At 41.0% G+C, this 20,394-nt stretch overlaps 1 protein-coding gene across 1 annotated transcript in view; it reads left to right on the top strand.

Annotated features, from left to right (window-relative positions):
- The first annotated feature begins 511 nt into the window (after positions 1 to 511).
- xpr1a (xenotropic and polytropic retrovirus receptor 1a) overlaps positions 512 to 20,394 on the top strand; it is a 67,487-nt gene continuing 47,604 nt past the window's right edge. Inside the window, exons 1-2 of the mRNA XM_051377979.1 lie at positions 512 to 1,019; positions 7,231 to 7,282. Of these exons, the coding sequence (XP_051233939.1) occupies positions 951 to 1,019; positions 7,231 to 7,282 (121 nt within the window). The 5' untranslated portion in view covers positions 512 to 950. The remainder of the gene's footprint in view (positions 1,020 to 7,230; positions 7,283 to 20,394) is intronic.

The following is a 20,394-nucleotide window of genomic DNA, read 5'->3' as shown; positions in this document are numbered from 1 at the left end:
GCTACCCTGTGAGTAATGGTAGCCTATTATCCTGTTATATGTTTTTCCAGAGCTCAAACAAAGGCATATGTATTAAACTAAGCATCCATGTAGCCTATCTATAATTCGCTGGCCCACTTCCAGATGAATTGTAGAAATAAGCAAGAGGACTCTGGGAAAAGTCTACCATAAAACAACTTAATCAGAAATGTTAGAAGAGAGATAAAAAAAAACAAAACTGGGACAGTCAAACATTAAAAAAAAGTATGTTTGCAATCATTATGTGATCTTTGAATGAGCTGGTTGGATACAAAACACGGAGTGTATGTAAACTTTAAAGTATCCGATAATGTATTTCTATTATAAAGTTTAACTTTATCCTCTCTTTCATTGCAGACACACAGCAGTAGCAACACGCTTCTGAGCCGGCAGCACCTGAGATAAAACCTGAATGAACCCGGGGAAGGGGGGTCTGTGGTCTGAATTGAGTTGTGGAGGAGGTGAGGGGGTGAGGGGGTGAGGGGTTCCCTGACCGCACTGCTAACTAGTTTTCACAGGAGGTCCCAACTACGCCCGGTGCTACTGCGCGCTCTGCTGACGCAACCACGTCGCTGTGGCTCAATGCGATGGCGGACCGCAATGTCCCCAGACCTGCCCAGGGAGGGACGGAGCAAAGTCACTAAGCCACTCTCAAAGGCTCCGTTGAAACCGCCGTCCGACCACCTGTTAAAAGAGAAGCCCGCTGCCCTAGCCGTCCCTCCCGTGATATAGTATGTGGGACGGGATCCGCTCGGAGTGCACTGACCGGGACGAGCCAGAAGTGGAGTGAAGAGGAGCGGAGTGCGCCGGGCTGACGCACCGCATGTTGAGCCAGCAAGTTCACTGAAATAACAAAAGTCGCGTCGACGAGGAAGGGGGACAGCCGATCTCGGATTTTAACGGAGGTTTGAGGGGACAGTTGTTCCGGCAAAATGAAATTCGCGGAGCATCTTTCGTCCCACATCACTCCAGAGTGGAGGAAACAGTATCTTCAGTATGAGGTAAAGTCAAATATATCTGCTATTTGAAATAAACGCTTTGTGAATGTGGGCATGGGGGGGAAACTCCTACAAATACATCCTTTTTTAAGGAAAAGTGGAAGATAAGAGACATTAACTATGACAGGTTTTTTTACAATCTCTTGTAATTTTTCTTTTTTTTCAGTTTCAGTATAGCCTTCTCCTGAGAGCAATAAGGGATGTCCTTTTGTTTATGGAGGGGAAATTGACTGCGGGTGTTAAGAGCCATAGGGAGCATTCAGGGTTTATTATTGCTGTTTGCTGACTTTACAACACCTAAAGGTTAACTGAATTAACCGTTTACTGAACAATTCATACTGGAGTAATTAACAAATCAACTCTGTTCTTTATTTTAACAATTCATAGTAAATATTTCGTAATATTCTATGAATAATTAATTTCTTTAGCTTCTTTATATGTTTATTTTTAACATTTTCTTGGCAAAACAACAATGTTGATTTTTTAAATTTATTTTTTAAGTTTGTTTATCATATAACTGAGGGGGTATATATTTAAAAAAGAAAGAAAAATGGTGTTCATTGTCAATTGCTTTGATAATTCCATCTAAGAAACTCACCTTCTTTGGATTATACTTTCATTTTTGTTATTTGCAACAACCTAACTGAGCACACAGGACATCTCCAGAGTAATTTTAGTACGCAGTGATGTAGTTGTTATTAATATTTTTTCACAATTAAACAGGAATCGTTGTCTCTAGGAACCAATCTCTAAGTCTTCATCTAACACAATATTCTGTCTGGTTCATGGTTGTCTGTGGATCTAAAGAGACCTTTGTGTGCACACATGGTCTTTGTTTGGTGGTGTACAGTACTTGAGCAGTATTTTATTTTCACACCCCACTTCTTTGCTTTGCTGCATCCACATTAAGAGCTTTAGTGCAGACATGTAGTGACAGGACAGGCTGCTCCGTTCCATTTAGCTCTATGAATTATAGACAAAGACCCTGTTCTCTTCAACCTCAGCAGCCTACATCCCAGACTCAACAGAAGCTCACTGCACTGGTTTTATTTTGGAAACATGCCCTAAATATTGTTATTAAGTTGGATAATTACTACAGTAGACATTTGGATCGGTCCAGCCTGTCATTATCGTGCAGTGAAAACATCTTCAAGCAACATAATTAAAGTGGAAAAAAAATTAAAGATATGTCAGATATGTAGTGGACACACTGATAAGTGGACAACTCTTCTGTAGAATTTTATTTGAATTGATTATTAACATACATGTAGAGCCTATGTGGGGTCTTTGTATGCACAGACTGACGCACAGTGAGCCCAGGGACAGATGCATGGCCATACCAGCCATTTTACACCTTCAGTCTTCGACTCGGCACTCACTGACCTGAGATGGATGATGATATATTTTCTCTGTCATCTACGTTTAGTGTTGTTACCCGTAAGATATAATAATCTTGAATTGACATTAAAGTTTTATTGTTATTGTATATTTACAACTCTAATGTCTATATATATTATAATAGAGGCAATTCAATTTTAAAACTGCTTTCGATACAGATAATTGCATGTTTTTTTGCAACTGGAATTGTGCATAATGTTAATCATGTATAGATATATCAAAGAATACTTTGTTACTGTAAAAATATGATTTCTGTGAGCATGAAAGACTGATTGACTTTATCAGCCTATATTTAATACTTCTTATTTCTATAAGATTTAAATTGAAAACAAACAAAACAAAAATCTGGTGTGAACACAACTGTAATCAACCATTGCTATGTTACTCATAGAAAGCCATTGCCTTTTTTTTCCTTTTTCAAAGTCCCAAAAACCCAATCTATAATAATATATTGTTGTCACATGTGTAGCTATTGTTGAATTATGTAGAAGAACAGGGCCCATCCCCTATCCATACAGTATTCTTGCTCAAATCTGAATTATAGATAGAGTTTGCAGCAATGATGGATTCCTGTGTACTTCAGTCTTTGTCTGCCCTCTGTAAACTCCTTTACCTCGTGGGTGGGCGGGATAGCGAGAGATCAGGGAGAAAGCTCACATCTACAGATGATGGACATCTTATTCAAGGCATTTATGACCCGTGAAACAAGTGAAGAGACGAGGACAAAAACAAAGTTATCTGCAACGAGTGAAATCAGTTTACTTGTTGACTAAAGTGGGTCACTGAGATAAAACAGAAATAAATTTTAATGTAATTCTGAAAAATGCAAAGCCTTGATATGCTACTGTGATGCAACAGAAGCTGTGTGAGTCCATTGACTCTTAGGCAGTGAAGTGAATATTACAGATACCTTGAGAAATGCATAAAACAAATTGTGTGTCATAGTGAAAGCCACCTCTCATGTATTTATTCTGCCTTATGTGTTGCAGAGACCACAGCGTCCGACACAGTTGCTCTATTGAAATACAGTTGCCTTTCCATTTAACGACACACTGACACATTATTCCAGTCACACAAGGCATTTTTACTCTTAAACAATGCAGTCAGATATAACACTTCCACACTGGCTGTATCTGTGGCGTATATTACAGCTGCTCACATCCAAATTGTCTGTGGTTTGAAGTGATATTCTTGCCTTTGTGTGCTAGGTGGATTAATTAACCTGCTGCCCAGTTTTCACTCTCCTACTTTTTTTAGAGCACGCTATTGTGTGGGAAACCGTGCAGTCTGTTTAGATTGGTTAGCCAGTTTCTATGCAGATGAGAGGGATGCGGCAAAGTGGCCGTGCCAGAAAATACAGGCTTTAGTTAGTAAGACACTTCATTTAAACATGGAGGCATTGACAAGGCGATTGAGTGATAGAGTAATTAGGTGTGTGCTTTATCCTGTGGGATTGTAGTTATAAACCTGTATGCTAAACAGCTGTTTGGTATGGAGGTGTGCATGTCCAGCTGACTCCAGAGGCTTCTTCTGCTTCCAAAGGGCAGGGGATATAGGGTGATAGATAGGGAGGGGATTTGCCTTTAAATGGGATAGTTATTAAGTGCAAAAATATTTAAAAAAGCAGTTTTTATGCACTCTGACTGATGACAATTTCAAAACATGTCCGAGGGTTTTTTATATAAAAGCAAACTTTCTTGTATTACAGCATGTAAGATGTGTACAGACAATAATCAGGTGGCAACTGTTGAATTGGGATGTATATTGAATAACTAATGTGTATTGAACATTAGAGGTATAGAAAGAGGGAGAGATACAGATGCAGATGTATGTGTGTGTGGGTGAGAGAACAAGGCCACTTATGCATTTACCTCTGCAGTCTAATCATTTCTGTAAGCTTAGTTGAGGAGGAGGAGAGTGCATGTGGAGTCTCGCATTTACAATTCATACCAGCAAAGTGACATTATGTTGACGAAAAGCAGGTGCCTGTGTGATTTCAGTGAGTGATTGTTCTTTGTTCAAAGGTGAAGCCTTGTCTCTCTCTAATTAATCTGAGTGATGTAGTTTAAATGTCTAAACCAGCTCAGTGAGCTTTGTATTGTGACAGACATAATGGAAATGGGACATAAAATATACAACATTGCTCATCATCTACATGTTACGCAATGATTTATTAGCATGTTCAACAATATGAACATTATGTATACAACAGGCATGGCAAGGCAACTGCTGCGAACCCCCTTTTCTATACCTCCCTCCTTCCTTCCATCCTCACCTCATCGTTCCTCCCCCACTGGGAGGACATCTGGTCCCCGACCAGAGCTGCCCTCTGCGCCCCTCCTCTCCTCCCTCAATCGTCTCCTCCCATCCTCTCTACTCCTCTTTCTGCATGCAGGGATCCACTCAGACACAGAGCTAGGGATTCAAGTGATCCACCATTGGCTTTCTATTTGAGCCGGAGATCTCTTCAGACTAATGATGCACACTGCGTGATATTCTCAAGCACAGGGATAACAACCTCAAGTGTCTTAGAGGAAGGGTTTCACCATCTAGCCCTCAGATATTTTGGTTAGTGTCCACTCAACATGTCACAACTATTAACAGATCCATTGACAACATTCAATTGGCTGGACACGCTGCAGTGTGAGCCTCAGTCGGACATAGTGACTTAAATGTGGTACTTGTGTTACGCACATGTTTGGTGTGGTGAGTATGCCTCATCATCGTGTTAATGCATGGTCATTCAAACTGATGGGCCCCATTAGGCTTGGCTTATTTTCTACAGGTTTCACCACTGATCACTGCCAAGCCTGCAGGTTTATCTCAGTTCCCCAAAGAGCCACTCGCCCCCCTTTCCCATCTCTGCCATCACCATGGCAATGCCTCCCTGTCTGAATCTGAATGTCTATTTCCCACCTATTAGTCGGGGGGCCCTTTCTTGCTCACCAGAGATTAGCCAGGACTGGGCCCTGTTCCAGTGGTGTGTGAGCACAGTTGGTCTCCTGTGATCTTTATCAGACAAAGTAGAGACACTGCTACATACAAATGAAATGTTTACCTCTTGGATTAGACTCCAGTGTCGGAGTCTCATTGTGCTTGTGATTCACAGAGGAACTTAAGTAGCAACAATCCAGGCTGCTACTAATGTACAGCAGTTTTCTGAGTGGTTTCCACCCACACACAGGATTACTCACACTACTCTCTCACTGCCATATTACAAAAGCAGCAGGTTGTATAGGAACCTGGACACAGAGCAGTTTGATATGATCAGTGGACAAGACAGGAAAACATACAGGTTGTCAGATTACGATGACAGATTTGACAGTATGAGCTCAATGCTGAATGGAAAATGATAGTGAAGTTTGGCACGTGGTTTATGTTTCAGTGTTGTGCAGTCAGAGCCCTGTAAAGGTAAACATTGTGTTAATGATTTCCAAAAGGTTTTGTTTTTTTTCTAATTTGCTGCAGTTTAGTTTTAAAGACATCTCTATTGGAGAAACAGGACTCAGTTCCAGTCTGTTCTCTGATTACCACTGATATGTTCAGATGAGCCAGCATGCAATTATCTGTCAGTTTCCATTATCTTCAAGATCAATCTTACTGCAGAGGAACAACCTCATTTAACCACTGCAGGCAGCTATCTCTCTCTCTCTCTCTGCTTTGTATCTGTCAGTTGGTCCGTCTGCTTGTCTCTCTCTCTCTCTCTCTCCCAATCTCCTCTTTTAATTAGACAGATGTACACTTTATTAAAATATTATAGTCTATAAAACGCTACACCTGGCAAAGAACAATTTAATTTAATATGTAATTTAAAAAAATCGTTGTTCCTCATTTGTCATCTTTATTTTAGAAGTTGTTTTGCAACTAGTTTGTGTTATCCTTTTAGTGTAATCTTCTGGTAAATGAAAGTGCTGCTGTCCTGTTGCTTTGATTTACTTAAACTAAATAAGTGAAACAAGTAAGGAGAGGAGGTATGCTGGAGGCCACGAGACCTTACAATAGATAATAAAGAATGTAACAAACACAACTTGATAAGAAGCAGCAGCACTCAAGGGTGCTACTCCTTTTTTTTATTTTTTAAGTAGCAGTTGTTAAGTCTTGAAGAGTCAGGCCTTCCCCCCTTTCCTTACTTTTTTCACTATTTAAGATCAGAGCAACATGGTAGCACTCTCATTCACCAAAGCCAAAGATTATAAACCAAGAGTGATGACAAAAACTGGTTGCAAGTGGACATTCTTTGTTGTTTACGCAACCACCCTAAACTGTTGGGCCCATACGTTCTCAGTTGTTTGGGCTATTGCAAGCTATATGAATGTCTGCGTAACTTGTATAAGTTGGAGTAAATGAGACCAACAAAATGTTTGTGCGTTGTTCATTATGTTGCATTGTGCATTGTTCATGAAGTTAGCAGCTGTGTGGCAGTTGCTGTAATCTTCCCAAATGAACAGTTTAGTTAATGGCTCTCAAATGGCTTTAGATGGTTTAAATGCTACTGTAAAGGCAGATGGTGCTAACAATTGTGTAATGCCTTGTGGTCTCATGTAATCTCTATTTACTTACACCAGTGTGTATGATGTCAATACACGTTCTTCATTTGATCCGATGTGGAACTGACTGAGGTGATTTTGACATTTTGTTGTCCATCTTCTGAATTACTCCACAGTTACTCCATACTTCTGTAGACTAATCCTTATGATTTCTATGGGCTTGACATATACTTCAACATCCTGGCAAAAGTACATCAGTGCACAGTCTTTAGTGGTGCTTGGGTCAGTGTTCACAGAGAGTGATTTATTATTTCTCACTTCCTCACCAGGCGTTCAAGGAGATGCTGTATGCTGCCCAGGACCAAGCCCCATCCATAGAAGGTAAGGAGACTCCTTGTTTGGATAAACAAACCCAGACACAGAGACAGACAGACGCACACGCACTCCCACAGACATACACTTCTGTACCCAGTGCCCCCTGCTTGGGGCCTGTTTGGGCACCCCCAGAAATAACATCCCTTCATTTGCTATAAATAGGTGGAAATCATTGCTAATGTACTGCCACTCACTCCATAGGCTATGACTCAACCAGACCAAGGACAAGTACCAAATCATTACCTTCTACCTTACTTGCTTTGTTTTTTTAACCTGCATGAAGTGGTGAACAGCACATGTGGATGTTTTGCACTCTTTAAACTGAAGTAAAGACTCTTTGTGCATCAGTAGTCAATGTGGCAGACCAGAGCTGGAGTTCATTGGCCAACAGTGTTGCTACTCAACACAGCAAAGATAAGGAAGGCCACTGGCTATAATTAATCCTTGGCATTAGACTGCAAGTTATGTGTAATGGGGGAAAGAATGTAAAGTATTTGTTTTTATTTTGGTTCCCCGTTTGTGGAGGTAAACAACTTTCTTTAGCTGCAGGCTTGAGACTGACTTTATGATGTGGTGACGTGCAGCTCTATCTATGTGACTGCTGAAGTGTGTGTGTGTAACAGTGTGTCTGTGATGGAATGGAAAAAAAGGTCTTGAGATACGGCTGCACAAGACTGACCTCTATCATGTCAGATCTGTGATCTGATGGGATGAGTGTGTGTGTGTGTGTGTGTGTGTGTGTGTGTGTGTGTGTGTGTGTGTGTGTGTGTGTGTGTGTGTGTGTGTGTACAGTGAGAGATTTTCCTCTGTTGTGCAACATGCCCCTCACAGAGCTGAGACTCCCAGAGCTCAGTTCCAGCTCAGCAGTGTTGATGTGGAGTATTATTCTATCCATGAGCGACATAGATGTATGACAGAACTCCATCTCTTTGTGTGTGCAAGCATGCTTGTATGAGTCAGCTTCAGGCATAAAGATTAGTTTCAGACATTTGTTGACTTTATTTTTGACTGCAGCAGGCATGACACTCAGGAATTATTATGTAAAATACTCTATGAAATGTGATTGGAGTGTGTGTATATGAATGCTTAATGTTTTTATGAGCTTGTATACATGTTTCTGTTTATATTGGTATTGCTCAATCCTAACTAGTACGTTTAATACTACTGTAGAACACGCGTCTTGTTCGGTGATAACATATGAGCTGTGTCTCTCCTTTGAGCGCCGTCTCCAGAGGCTGTTAGCCATGCTAGGTGAGCTCAATGTGGATGATAAATCATTTCCTGTCTCAGGTCTGAGCTGTACTCATGGGTCACTGCTCTGCCTCTGTCAGCCTGTCGCAAGATAGGTGAGGGTGTCTTATAAATAGAGACGGGATCAATCAATCAGTAGAAAATCATACTGTGTCATTCATCTGGTATCGTTGTGATGTTTCAACATTCCCCGCTCAATCAAATTGATTTGTGTGCCTTTCACACTTTTTTTTTTTTTTTTACACAGTTCAAAATGTCACTAAAACACTGAAGCAGTGTGCAAAGAGAAGAGTATCAGCAATGGCAACAATTTGTTGTGTAGGAGAAGAAATCTTTGAATGTATCAAACAGTTGTCTGTCCCTTTTCTAATGTTTTTATGGGAATGAGAGAGGAATGGAAACAGCAGTAGCAGTAGACAAACAGTGTTATTGAACCCTGTCACCCTCTCCTGTGGCTGAGATTCTGTTGACTTTTCATAACTGAAAGTAGATTATCAGGTGTTATAAGATCAAAGCTTACTGCAGCACTTTCTCTTCACATCCACTAGACACAATCTGTCAAATCTGAGTGAATTTAGACCGGGCCACAATGACATTGGAAAAATGGACTGCACTTATTTATTTATTTAGTTTTGTTTTACCTCAGTGGACAAAGCGCTTTGCTATCATGTAAGTTGGAACATTACATCTAAATTACATCTTTTATCAAATTTTATATATATATGTAACATTTAGGAGGATTTATTGGTCGAAGTGGAATATAATATACATAGTTGTGTTTTCATTAGTGTATAATCACCTGTAGAATCGTTGTGTTTTTGTTACCTTAGAATGAGTCATTTTTATCTACTGAGGTAGCGGGTCCTGTTCTATGGAGTCCGCCATGTTTCTACAGTAGCCCAGAACGGACAAACCAAACACTGGCTCTAGATTTCGCTTTTTCCACGACCACTGTAGTTTTTCCTACACCGAGTGGTATTTAGTTGGTTGCAATGTGCAACTTTACCACTAGATGCCAGAAAAAGTGGAAAAAGTGAAGCTTAATGCTTATGTTGCTCATACATACATTGTCATATCGATGCTGAAACAATATATTTTAAGCCCAATTTCATTTTTATTACGTCTGTTCCCTGTGTGGAAGCCTAATTATGAAGATTTGATTCAAGAGTGCACCTCACCTCTCTCTCTCTCTCTCTCTCTCTCTCTCTCTCTCTTTCTTGCTCTGTTCATCTGCTTCCTGCCTCATTCATTACAAAAAATTGCATTTTTGGTATTCAGAAGACGTTTCTCTTGCCCAAGGGAAACCGTTAACTGGGATATAACTACTTGCTCACCCACTCTGCTCTCTCGCTGGACACCCTGCTGTACCTGATAGAGCTGTTTAATAGATACACGCAACACTGAACAGGCAGAACTTCAAAGCCTCTGTCAGGGCCTCTGTATATGTATTGTTGTCAGATCGTGACAACACATGGCCAACAACTTAAAAAAAATATCTGTAATGTTCATGGTTTGATCTTTCCATAAGTGCATAATTGTCTCTCGTGCTGTGTTATGTGTTGCCGTGCTAGTGTGGCTTTTATCCAAACAGACATTAAACATCAGCACCTCCACGCTAGAGAGCTTCTGTGGGAACATGCATTTCTTTCAGCACCAGTTCAAATTAATCATTCAGTTTTAACAAGATAGATGTACAGTAATTAAGAGAGCTTGTTGCAAGACATGCAAAGACACATGCACATGATGGTGGCCATGCTGCTGCATATGACCCTTCACCCCTCATTAAGATCCTTTGTTCTCATTCTCTCTGTTCCTCCATTGGACGGTGCGTAATTGTAATTAAAACATGCCTGTCTCAGTGCTTTGTGGAGAGCCAGTGGAAGACAACGGAGAGAACAGCTGGTTGGATCTCTGGTTCCCCCTGTTCCAACAATTTGAATGAGTTACGCCACAATCTAATTCAATTAGTCTGCTGATTATGACGGATATCTGAGAACAATGGCCCCGGATAATAAACACACAGCTTTAACAGGAATGTATGTGTGTGTGTCACACTATTTCCACCAGTGTTGACATGCTGTACATGCCGTACATGCCTATATTGATATTATTAAGCATATTTTTTAATCCTGCAGGGAGGTTTTACACTACAAGTCATTCATTTGTTGTTGCATTCATTTATTCATTCATTCATTCATTCATTCATTGTGCCCTTCATTCTGTTACTCTGTAAATGGTCAGTCTCTTACTGTGATGGTATCTGTGTGGGCCTGGAGTAAGGGGGGAGCTGGGGGAGGATAGCAGTGATGGCACTGGGTGGGGCTCCTGTGTAGTACCATACACACACACACACACACACACACACACACACACACACACACACACACACACACACACACACGCACACACACACACGCACACACACACACTGTCGGAGAAAGAGAATGGGGGCTACATTATTGACTTACAGCTCAGGGGACAAGAGAATAGATTTTGTTCTGTATCACAAGGTCTGGATGTCAGAGATGAAAGATTCAGACATTGAAAAATAAATAAAAACTATATTTAATTGATGATTTCTCATGTTACTTTTCTGTCTTATATAAAAAAGCAAATTTTTCAGTAAATGTCCACCTTATTCCCACTCTTGTGGCTTTACTGTCAGTTGCCATCCCTTTAAGGCTTTTCATGTTTTATGCAGTCAAATCAATAACAGTATAAAAGCAGTGGTGTGAAAACAGGATGCTTACAGTGCTTCTTTGTGTGGTGATGAATTGCTCTACCATTTCCAAAAAAAATAATGTGATGGTATTTACCAAAAAGTTTATGTAGCCTCCCATATTTTTATCAAATCTGTTCAGTTTTATTGTGTTGAAATAACTACTTTTATTTAAGGAATCCTAACCAATCCCTTTAAAGATATGTAAAATGTCCTCATTAAGATGCTAGTTCTGTGTTTGATGTTTTGTTGACTTGTGTACGTCATCCTATGTGTTTCCAACAATGTTCACAATATTCTGGTGACGGTGCACGGGTTAGTTACTGTAACTTAAACATGAGATATATCGGTCAGAGTGTGAGGAAAGAAAGTTGGCAAACATGACTGAACATAGCAGGAATATAACTTTATTTCCTTGCCCATGCACAATTTCTGCCTGAGTCACATTGGATAGATTTGTTTAATCACCAACAGTGGTTGTTTAACAATGAAGACAACAACTCCCATGACCCTGCGCTATTTCACGATGTCATCAAACTAGCTTTTGTTATTGTTTTGATTTGAGAGGCCTCTTAGTGGTAGAGAATTACATACTGTGTGTTTAAAGAGCAAGATATGGTTGTGTGTGAACAACCAAAAGTCTAGCTTTGTAAGAAGTTTAAACATGTTTTAGTTGATCTCAGAATGTGTTGTGTCACTAGCCCTCATCACATCATCCTGTGGACTTACAATCTCATCATACAGCACACTGAAATGAAAATACGTTGCATGTTACCTGTGTTTTACTTGACTTGAATCTGTCTTGAATCTGAGATATTGATATTGATGTTGAGGTATTGGTGCACTGTACATGTCTCTATGCATGTGTGTGGAGGTTTGCCTCTGGAGCTATTGGGTACAGGCTTCACATTTATACAGATAGCTGATGTGCTTGAACACATTCTGGTGTGTCTGGCTCGGGGGTCTAGCCAGTCCCAGGCCAGACCATGTTTGTATTTAAGTGGTCTAGTGCTGCTGGGCCGCCATCAGAGAGAGAGAGAGAGAGAGAGAGAGAGAGAGAGAGAGAGAGAGAGAGAGAGAGAGAGAGAGAGAGAGAGAGAGAGAGAGAGAGAGAGAGAGAGAGAGAGAGAGAGAGAGAGAGAGAGAGAGAGAGAGAGAGAGAGAGAGAGAGAGAAATATAAAACCACCACTCAAACTTTACTTTACTGTAATGTGATGGACATAAGAAGAATACAAACATGATAATACCTCTCATAGAGCCAGATGGTTGTATGGATGAAAATAATGTTTCACTCCGTTTCTCATTAAGTCAGAACAAGGTAACTACAAAGCCAGATGTTCATATCCCCATCCCAGACACCTTCACAATCACAGCTGCCTAGTCTCTATGGGGCCTGTTAGGCTTTTGTTCCCACGCTTCCTCCGGACAGTGTTGTCTCCCTTTTAGTTGGCTCTTCATGGCTTTGATTACAGAGAATTAACAGAACAGTAAACCTGCTCAGTGCTGCACCTTTTCAGCTCTGCCAGCAGCCCTCTTACCACTTCCTAATGAATATTTTTGTGTCTGTGTGTGAGCCATCGTATCTAATCTGCGTAATGAAAGCGGCAACATGAATCACCTCAACTACACCTTTCAATCAGCTGTTTTCTTTCTATTGTTGTCCATGCCGTTTGCTCGCCCGCCATTTTGTCTGCTGTTGTTGACGAACTAGATGAGAGGTTGGTTGAAGGCTGCTAGCCTGTGTTATACAGTGCTGATTATTATTCTGCTGGCGTATATGATGGAACAGCAGCTGTTATTACTGTTGTCGGTTCCCCTCAGAGTCTGTCCTCACCCCCTGCTTGGAATAACATTCAGATTTCTCTAATTTTTCTTGCTTTGGCATGTTTTGTTTAGGCAGTCTTGCATTCTAAAATATGCTGTTTACCTTGCCTTTGGTCTAAGCCACTGGAGGAGTTTGTTGCCTTCATGTAAATGCTTTCTTTGTGATTTATTTGTGTTATTGCTCATCAAGTATGCAAGTGATAAACAATAATACATGTTGTGTCCACACTGGCAAACTGTATTTATTATGGAAAACCTTGGATGTTTCTCTTCAGTAGATAAATACATGAGTATATACATGTATACAGTGAGTTTCCACAGACACAGCAGCTCAAGGATGCATACATTACAGACACACAGGCCGCTAGGCTGAGAAACGTATACAACTCCGCGTGTGGTTAGAAAGACAGGCAGATGCTGGTAGGATGGCAGGAGGTCAGGCAGGCACTCAGAAGGTGAGAGAAGCAGTGGATGGAAGGGAGACAGATGGACAGGCAGACAGACAGGTAGACAGGCAGGAGGGTTCAGTAGGACAGTAGTGTGTCAGCCAGGGTCTCCCACTGGCCTGCATTATTGATGGGCTCTTTGACAAGCTGCTGCTCTTGCCCGCTTCCGAGCGCTAATTGTTTGGTTTTTGTGGGGGGTGGTTCTTTTTGTCATTAATCTCGGTGCCACCTAGAAGAAATATAGAGAAAATACAAATCAAACATCTGTAAGTGAGAAGGAAGAGTCGGCCCACTCTGAGTAAGATCTTTTAGAGCTCTAAGGCAGACAAATTCTATTGTTGCTGCTTTTAGACAAAACCTTATTTATTGTCTATAAAAAGTATATGAGGCTGTTTTTCAGTGCCAGTTTCTCTGCTCTATACCATCAATATTTCCAGGAGAAGTGAAGACGCCTGAGGCTCTTTATCCACTGGAGATTATTAGTCAACAGTAGACTGCCATGGTGTCAAGATCCTTTCAGAATTATACACTTAAGTGCCATTCAAACAGGACATTTCTTTAGCTTGAGCAGTTACATCCACAATCAAGCTTACAGAATGGGTTTTCTTTCACTCAAGCAAGTTCCAAACCTTCCAAAGTGGATTTAAACTGGCCGACGAAGCAGTAAACGAGGGAGGTGGCAGTGGATTGTGAGATTGGTCCTTTGATGGGCCTTCTGAGGGTATTAGAGGGGAGGGAAGCAGGGGGGTCAGGGTCAATACAAGCCTAGGATTACTAACCCAAGGTCAGGGACTAATCGAACAGAGGTAATGAATGATAAAAAAGGCGATAGGTAATTTGATGTAAACAGGGATGAAGACTGATGGCCAGCACTTTCCACTTTTATGTCTGATGTGATTATTATAAAAGAATAAAGAAAAGATGTTTGAAAACAATGATACATGGATTGAATGGGATTGTCAATGACACCCTGGAACAGAAAGATATAGAAACACAGAGAGAGATCCTTCAGGCAGCAGACAGACAAACAGACTGAGTGGGAGGTCCCTGGGCTCATCTCCAATGCATGTTGCCCTGCATTAGCACTACAGCCATCCCGCAAGAGAAAGACGCAGAGAGAAAGAGAACCTTGATAGATGAAAGTCTTCTATCCATCCATCCATCCATCCATCCATCCATCCATTATTCATCGGTGAATTAGATCTCGCCTGAATGAAGTAAAGGAAAGGAGAGGGCGGGGGGGTAGGGAAAAGGTATGGGGTGGTTTAGAGAAGAAGGGCTCTGTTGTGGTGTTAGGAAAAGGTGAGTAGTTCAGATGAGGATGTGGCTCCAGCAGGGATGGTATTTTTAGATTTTGGGCATTTTACAGGAGTCTGGCAGGATAAGATTTCCACTGGTGCAAATGTAGTGCTGGTAAAATGGATTTAAAAAAAAAAAAAGAGGGCAAGGAAAATGCAGAGGTGGTAGGGGCTGGGGTGCAAGTACAAGAGAAATAATGGTGTGTTTGTGTGTTCTTGGAGGGGAAGGATCAGGGAGAAGGTTGAAGGAGGGGTTAGTGGTGCTCAAAGGAGTCAAGGTCATCCTGGAGCCCTCTCAGCTCTTGAAAGTAGTTATGAGGGCTTCTAGGGGTTATGAATCCTACAGTCAACAACTTGTCATTACTGTGCCTCTCTACTGTATGTATGTCTATTTACATATGTGTGCACATCTGTTCTGGCCTTGGCAAAGCTCTCCTGATCTTTATGCTTTAATCTGGGTGACAGGAACGGGCTGAGGTTTCTACATATTCAAAGATGGACAGAAGCTTTAACATTAATTTTTAAGATAAACAATAAATAGTTTTCTTAAACATCAAGCCTTTACACCTATGCAAATACAATCCTGTAAAGGTAAAATAAACAGAAAGCATCCATCATGATGTATGATCTGGCTTTTTGCCAGGTGCACAACTGGAGATCATATACATAGAGCAGCAGGAGTGATTTCAACGATCTAAAGCATGGGAGGCATGTAGATGTAATGAGATCTGCCTCTGTTGATTAGAAATCAGCTGCCAAGGTCTCAGGGGTTTGGTGTATTTATTTAGCATTAGTAGGGCTTCCAAGCCATAATCTAACCTCTGTTATGAGGCAAGTTATTGTTTTTAATCGGTGATGAGAAGCCTAATCAACAGCTTTGGCTGTCAGCCAGCAGATCAGCCAGGCTTGCAGAGTGTAACCAATCAGTCATAGCTGACCGCATGGCATTTAACTAGCAAGGATTCACACAAGGCTGATGTGATAGATTCATTTGAATAGTTTGCTTTATCGACTGCATTGCTCGGGCTGAAATTAGACCAAAAAAATTGGCAGTGAATCGCAATTTGCAGAGTTGGATGTCATGTCCACTCATATGGTATCTGTCCTGTATTCAGACATTGAAGATCAGCAGTCTAAGTAATAGAAAATAAAAATGCAAAGCAAGGAGGTGATGATGGATGGATAGAGAGAAGAATAGAGACATGTAACCTTGTCTCTGCTGTGTGTATTTTGATGTTTTTATCTTCTCAGACTGCAGCTCTCTGCAGCACTTGTATACAACTGACTGTAGACATCTGCACACACACACACACACACACACACACACACACACACACACACACACACACACAGGCACATAAGGAGCTCTGTGCTACAGGGGGTGTGGGTGTGATTGTGAGCTATAGGTGATGACAGCAGGGCCATATGCTGATTTATTTCTGTGGGTTTTTTTGGCACTGCAATTAGAGTGCAACCATTGAAATCATTACACAGTGTCCGTACTCTGCTGTAAGCACTCTTTGCTATAAATGTTGTTGGGAAATGATAAAACGGACCTTCAATCTCTACAAAAGCTTGAAGGGATTACAGACACAGAGCTGTTTTTCAGTATGTCACTCTACGATCTTAACATTTTAAGTCTGTTGTCTAAATTACCTCTCTACTCTAGGAATGGGAAGCTGTTAGTTGTGTTATTTTTACTAGTCAAATGATTTGTTATAGATGTGTGTGTGCATTTGTATGGTCAAGTGATACATGGTGGTTGTATGTGCGTGGGTTTGTACTGTATGTGTTAGTTGGTGAGTAGGGCGTTGCAGAAGACACTGTGTCCTTCACTGTACCATTTTGCTGCATCGTCTCTCTGGAGAAACGACCAGAACCTGGCATAGATTGGCTCTGAGGCACAGAAACGTGGTGAAAATGTACCAATCACATGAAGCTCATATGAGACCGTCTGCTCATCTCTATCGTATTACTGTATTGACTTTCAGCTGATTGTCAACACAATCACAGACCTCAGCACTACACCTGGTAGCAGAGGGATCTATATCAGAACTGATATTTAATGGAAACATTTCTCTAGCAGCAGAGAGTCTGACTTTAAATTGAGTCTCGCCCCACAGGGGTCAGTGCCAGTGTGCCTGACGTGCATGCGTGTGTGTTTATAGAAGGTAGGTTACTGAGGTGGCATATATTTGTCTTTGCTATGGTCTCCCTATATTTCATCCTGTACCAGTCTGCCCACAGGCAAAATGAGAGAGACACACACACAAGACAATTGGACAGGTAGACAGAGGAGCATTGAGGGCTGAGAATGATGGCTAAAATGAGAGAGGAAGCATGAAAGAAAAAAGAGAGGTGACATTGGTGGTAATTGGAGGAAAGGAAGCTAATGCCTTGGGGAGCCTCCTTTCCCAAACGTTACTATGACTCACATAATACATGTGTGAAAAGAAAAGGAACTGGAGGCAGAAATTACAGCCTGGCTGAAGCGCTTTCGTTTGCTTATTCAATAAATTTGGATTCAAAGCACATTTTAACTGCTTTCCAGAGGTGACAGCAATAACTGGTCGTAATTTAAGTTTAATACATTTGAGGTCAGGGAATTCTTCTTCAGGCGGCAGAAGAATATTAGTCCAGATTTAATTTCTCCTTTTATTTACACTATATCACCTTTTTCTAATCCAGAGACAAGAAGGGAGAGAGATATCAATAATTCACAGCTATTGTTCCCTCCCGGACAGCCCTTCTGTTTTTATATTAAATGTTGAATTATTAACAGTGTGCGAGATTGGAAATATGGCAAATCTCCCTCCTGATGCCCATGAGTCTTCAAAAACTATCCTGTCGCTCACTGGCAGCCACAAGAGTGCCAAAAACAGGTAGATGGCAAGTTATGGGTCAGCAACCCTTGCCAGCAAAATATATTTAAGCCTCTTAATGCTAGTTTTTCGCCACTGAACAAGCATACAGGTAAGCCTGCAGCATTCATGGTGAAACCAAATAAATCAGTCCACACACTATTAAATATTCTATTTTCTTTTTTGAGATTTGGAGCTAGCCGAGCTAAGGTGACTCAAGACTGTGTTCACAGGAAAAGGTACCAAGTCAAGATGTAACGTACAACGCACATTTTAATTGACAAGATGTTAAAACATTTTTTTTTTCTGTTTGTAATGGCCACACATTTTTACAATTGGAGAATGTAAGAATCACTTTAGACCTAAAACAAAGACAAAAAATAAGTTATTTATACCATATCATTTTTTGTCAAAGCCGCAGGGAGCCACTGGAGAGGGGCTGCAGAGCCGCAGGTTGCCTACCCCTGGTACATTAGAAACATGTGGGTGGATTAGACACTGAGACAACTCCACTGTGTGTTAGCTCACACCCCGGACTGTCTCTCTCTCACACACACACACACACACACACACACACACTCACACTCATACTCACTCAACGTCTCAAGCTTTCTTTTAAAGTCACCATGTCAGGACCGTTGGTGTTCATCATTCTTAACAATTCTTCTTAACCATCCCTGCTCTCATATACTGGCCTCAGGAAATATGCATATTTCATATCCTCCTCTACATGACTAATGTATTCATGATGTACGTTAATAATATCCAGTGACTTTAGTGTTGGCAGGGTTGACTCACTTAGGGTCGTGTCCTGTGTGTACATTACATTTATACTGCATATTTGTGCCTGATGGTATGTTCTCTGACTTCCCGTCATGGCTCTCACCTATTGAAGTGTTCTCTTGACTTCTAACCAGCTGTATTATAAAATAGAGATGCTCCTCCAGTGGCTTTTTAAGCAGAAACAACAGTTTGTCTCTATTTTACATTTCGTCCTCGGGGCAAACTGCACGGCTTCTTCTTGACAAGTGCCATCTGATAATTAGGCCTCATAATCACCCTATTAGTATGCAGCTCAATTGAGCAGAGAACAGCTTATTGTTCCCCTGGCATGAGCAGCAGCCATTTGTAAGAGGATTATTGTAAATTTCTTGTTAGGGTTTTTATGAGAATGAATCATACAGTATGTGTAATGACTTAAATTGTTGCATTGTTAATCTCAAAAGCATTTCTTTTTAATGTAGCCAGGAAGTGGTGTGGCAAACTCATAGCAATTGTGCTAAATTTGCTTGGTAATATAAAAAAAAAAAACAATTGCTGCCAAATGTTTAAAAGTTGGTTTCACTGTAGGATTGCAACCTTATTTTCCGTACCTCTCTTTGGACACACAAAGCCGAGCTGAACTCTCTCCATCACAGTTACCATGGCACCAAAGAAAGAGACCAGAATCACTTGAGCCTTGTTTTGTTGCTGTGACATTCAGGATCCAAACACAATAACCGTAGAACATGTAGAACCAAGGGCTGGGGTGTTAGGTTGAATTTTAATACTGTCTTGTGAAAGTATGTTGACACCTCTTGAGCACACAAACAAACCAAAAATATTATTCATACTTAACCACAATAGGAATGTGTTTTCCAGTACATATTCAGTGTATATAATATGTATGTATGATGATCATGATCACTTTCATTGTATTTTTACAGATACACAAAGAGGAATGGTATATGTCAGTGTATACTATTTATACCTGCATATTTCCTCAAATACAGACCAGAGTGACATTTATTGTAATAGTCAGTGTGTTTTGTTGCTGCTGATCTAAATACCCCAATATTTTCTGTTGGTACAAGTTATGAATATACCATCACTTCTATGGCACCATCCTCTGTCCCTGTCTCCATTTAGCACTTGTAAATGCATTAAACCTCATGACTTCACTTTTTATGTTAACTTTTGTGTGTTTGACATGTATTCAAAGCACCATTGTGTTGGTCTACACTGATGAATTCAAACATGATACTGAAAATGCTAAAAAAAAATATTCTGTGAGGATAAAGTCTCTGTCCTTTCTATCATCCTCTTCATTCTTAATATGGAGTTGTTTTGCCTTGGCTACACTTTTCTAGTGACTCAAGAGGTGTGTACAGTGTGTGTGTGTGTGCGTGTGTTTGTGTTTGTCTGCACAACCCAGGTTAACAAGGAGCAGGTCAGATCTTCAAGGGTCGATTTGTCTGCTCTGAAAAAATCCCAGTCAGATACTGTTTGCTGCAGGGCTTTAGGAGGCTCTGTCAGTATGGTTCATCCATCGACACACACACACACACACACACTCACACAGTCGCCACAATGAAATCACAGAAATCTCCGGCTCTGATTTGGTGGTCTGTTTGTACTGAGGCCAGATGAATGGGATGAATGGGAATTCAGAGCCCCAGTGCTCGCTGGTGGCTGACAGACAGTGGCTGCTTCTCCTCTACATGCTGCTTTTTAAACTCAGCCAGTATCTACCCCATGCTGCTGAGTGACACACACAGACTCTCACACATACGCACAACCACACAACACAAATGCCTCACAAAGGACGCTCTTCAGTTTGTATGTCACACACATAATTCTACACAGCATGACCGCAAACGAGCCACATATGCTTCCAAAACAACCCCCCCAGAACAAGCATACGCATGCATGTCTATACCTATACAAGATCTGAGCTCA

This window comes from Dicentrarchus labrax, unplaced genomic scaffold, assembly GCF_905237075.1.
Source record: "Dicentrarchus labrax unplaced genomic scaffold, dlabrax2021, whole genome shotgun sequence".
Taxonomy (NCBI): domain Eukaryota; kingdom Metazoa; phylum Chordata; class Actinopteri; family Moronidae; genus Dicentrarchus; species Dicentrarchus labrax.
This window is presented reverse-complemented; position numbering and strand designations above follow the sequence as displayed.